Source organism: Chenopodium quinoa, unplaced genomic scaffold (genome assembly GCF_001683475.1).
Source record: "Chenopodium quinoa cultivar QQ74 unplaced genomic scaffold, ASM168347v1, whole genome shotgun sequence".
Classification (NCBI taxonomy): Eukaryota; Viridiplantae; Streptophyta; class Magnoliopsida; order Caryophyllales; family Amaranthaceae; genus Chenopodium; species Chenopodium quinoa.
In genome coordinates, this window is record NW_018745523.1 from 1,212,806 (window position 1) to 1,216,268 (window position 3,463).

At 39.4% G+C, this 3,463-nt stretch overlaps 1 protein-coding gene across 1 annotated transcript; it reads left to right on the plus strand.

Annotated features, from left to right (window-relative positions):
- Positions 1-2,216: 2,216 nt before the first annotated feature.
- LOC110715547 lies at positions 2,217-2,950 on the plus strand. Its single transcript, XM_021894133.1, has 2 exons — positions 2,217-2,333; positions 2,415-2,950. Exons 1-2 carry the CDS (start codon positions 2,223-2,225, stop codon positions 2,856-2,858), a joined length of 555 nt encoding a protein of 184 aa, XP_021749825.1. The 5' UTR covers positions 2,217-2,222; the 3' UTR covers positions 2,859-2,950.
- Positions 2,951-3,463: the final 513 nt, after the last annotated feature.

Here is a 3,463-nt window from a genome sequence, read left to right on the forward strand (position 1 = left end):
TTGAACTGTGCTGAACTAAACTGAACTAAAATGAATATTTTATAAGAGAAGGAAATTCGGAGCTGAACTGAACTGAACTGAACTAAGCTGAACTGAACTGAATTTCAACGTAAGAGAACAGACCCTAAGATTTTATTTTGAATTCTACATATTTTGTAGTAAAATTTATGGGCAAATACAAGTTTATCTGCCAAATAAATGAATTTTTATTAATCTGATGCCATTTATGTAAATATATTGAAAAGGCGTGGTAATTTATTCAGTACTTTTGGTGAGCTGTCCAATTAATGTTTGCAACTTGCATTTAGAAAATTACACATGTATACCTCAATTAGTACATAAAAAGACGCATGTGTTATATAGGGGATTAAGTGGGCACGGCTAAAAATTTATTTGAATAATTTTAGAGTTCATGTGAAGAGGTTCATTTTAGCAAATTATGTATTTTGGACATTTAAGTTGGTTAGAATTTATGCTCAGGTGAAAGACTCATTGGTATTGATTAGGTTTTGAATATTTGATAAAGTGAGCTCCTTCCCAAATTAAAGTCAAGAAGAACCGCAATTCCCAAATTGCAGCCAAAGTTTTAAGAATTCCCAAAGTACCGTCCACGTCACCGGTTCAGGGGGAAGAAATTTTAAATCCGGTCTACAGCAAAACCGCTACCTGAAGTAACCGCTACCTGAAGTAGCGGTTTTTACTAATAAACCGCTACTTCAGGTAGCGGTTTCTTTTTAATAAACCGCTACTTCAAGTAGCGGTTTTTGTTTAATAAACCGCTACTTCAAGTAGCGGTTTTCTAGCACGTATAATTTCCTGATTTCACTTTCCTCTTTCATTTTCGTCTTCTCACCAAAATCCCATCCACGCCTTCCACCAAAATCACACCTCCTTCAACGGAAGCCGGCGCAGCCAAGGAATCCACCGACGCCGCCGGAGCATTCCTCAGCAACGAAGGTCGCCGCTGTTGACGCCGAGGGTTCGACTTTAGTGGTCGGCTTCGCTAATTTCAGAAGAAACGTGCTGATCTTCTTGTTTGTGGTAAGTGCCCTAATTATTTTTTGTATTCAGTTATTGGGTTTGTTGTTGTTATTGAGTTTGTTGTTGTTATTGAGTTTCAGAATTGTATGTATGTGTTGTTGTTGGTTTTGGTTGTGTTGTTGTTGTTAGTGTTCTTGTTTATTGTTGTTGTTATTGAGTTTCGGTTTTGGTTGTGTTGTTGTTGTTAGTGTTCTTGTTTATTGTTGTTGTTATTGAGTTTCAGAATTGTATGTATGTTTGTGGTTGGTTTTGGTTGTTGTTGTTGATTTACTTACCTTACATATAACCCTTGTAGAATTATTAATGGTTTCGATCACATTACTCAGTTTAGGTTGCTATAATTGCTGATTTTGAAAGTGAAAATAGAGCTTCTATACACAAAGTACATGAGCCCAAAGTACATGTAGTCATGACTTATGCCCATGTTGAGCTTCAAGAGGTATTAAGACCTTCATAGCTCAGTTTAGGTTGCTATAATTGTGTAGTTTGCTTGCTTGATGTTAGGACATTGCCACACTGTTAATGAATTTTTGCAATCTAATATCTTTGATTAATAATGGTCTTTTCTAGAATGAAACATGGAGGTTCCGAACTACCCTCTATATTGCTATTGGGGTGGAGAAATTGTCCACAAAGATAGCGATATAATGTATAGGGGTGGGAGGGTTCATATGAACAGTTGCCTAAGTACATGCAAGCTCTCAAGGAATCAAATCCTGGAACTGTTGTTGAGTGGAGGTTGTTAGAGTGTACGGTTCCTGGAACACATGTTTTTCAACGAGTCTTTTGGGCATTCAAGCCATGTATTGATGGATTCCGTCACTGCAGACCCCTTATCACCATTGATGGCACTCATTTATATGGCAAATACAAAGGCACTCTACTCATTGCTATGGGAACGGATGCCAATTTTCAACTATTCCCCCTTGCTTTTGCGGTTGTCGAAGGAGAGAACAATGATAGTTGGTCTTGGTTCATGGCTTGTATTCGTGCTCGAGTTACAGATAGGAAAGGGCTATGTGTGATATCTGACAGACATGCTGGTATTTTAGCAGCAATGGAAGAAGTTGGAAGTGGTTGGGAGGAGCCCAATGCCTACCACAAGTACTGTACACGACACTTGGCTTCTAATGTGAACTCAAAATTTAAAAGTGTCGTCATAAAGAACCTCTTCCCCGGCCATGACAGAGTACATGGCTTGGTACCGTCGCATCACGAGACTGGTCATTACTCCACCTTCGCAGGAGCGCCCCCCGAGTCATTACCAGCCAGCTACCTCTGACCTCCTGCTTGTATGAACTTCACTTCATTTCAATCTAGTTCTTACATTTTTGATTTCATTTTACTAACATTAAAACTACACTTAAATGTAGGCACATGCATTTGCTGATTTGCACGTCCAGCTATCGGGAGCTACTGAGACCATCTCCCACTTGCCACCAGAGACGGCTATACCATTTGCCATACAGACGATGCAGGGTTTTACATCATTTTGTGGCCAAACCTTGTCTAGGGTGGGGCAGTCACACCTTATTCAGCAGCCTCGACCGTCCACGTCTTCATCTTCTACTGTGCACACTATGCCGATCAGACCACCACCTCATCGTGGAGGCCATTCAGCACGTGCCTTCCGTCCACCGACTCCTTCTCAGCATACTATCATGACATCTCCTCCACTAGTGCATCGCCAGTATCAGAGAAACCGACGGCGTAGCAACACTACGTCTGGGGTTGGAGTTGGCCTGGATGACATTCCAGAGGAGACAGCTGCATCATCTTCATCGTCACCTCATGGGAAGAAGCAACGCCCGAGCTAAGTGTATATTTTGGAACTAAACTAATTTTTTTGTAAATGCTTAGAATTGGATTTTGTTATATTTAATCAATTGAAAAATATTCGACTTTGCAATTTCGACTTCCTTAGATCTTCATAAACTTGTTATTTATGGTGGTTGTGTTGAAAATATGCTATATATCTCATGTTTTACAGGTACACAACTTGCAGGTTTTTTTTTTGAGTGATTATGCAAGTTTGAAAAAAAAACCAGTCCAGGGTAAACCGCTACTTCAAGTAGCGGTTTTTTTCAAAGTAAACCGCTACTTGAAGTAGCGGTTTTCCAAAATAAGAAACTGCTACTTGAAGTGGCGGTTTATTGCAAAGAAACCGCTACTTCAAGTAGCGGTTTACCCTGGACCGGAAAAAAAAAAAACCGGTTTTTTAACCAGTGCTTACGTGGACGGTAGAATGGGAAAATAAAAAGATTTGGCTGCAATTTGGAAATTGCGGTTCTTCTTGACTTTAATTTGGGAAAGAGCTCTGATAAAGTTGGTTATCAAAACAGTAAAATAGATACTCTGTATGGAGTATGTATTTTGTATAATTCTTGCTTTATTTTTTCAATTAAGGGAGGGTACACAAAAT

What these genes read in the sequence shown, in the direction of transcription:
- LOC110715547 (XM_021894133.1), top strand. Translation starts at nt 2,223, where the DNA reads ATGACAGAGTACATGGCTTGGTACCGTCGCATCACGAGACTGGTCATT. An exon ending in CTACCTCTGACCTCCTGCTT is followed by an intron (nt 2,334 to 2,414) that starts GTATGAACTTCA and finishes ACTTAAATGTAG; the next exon opens with GCACATGCATTTGCTGATTT.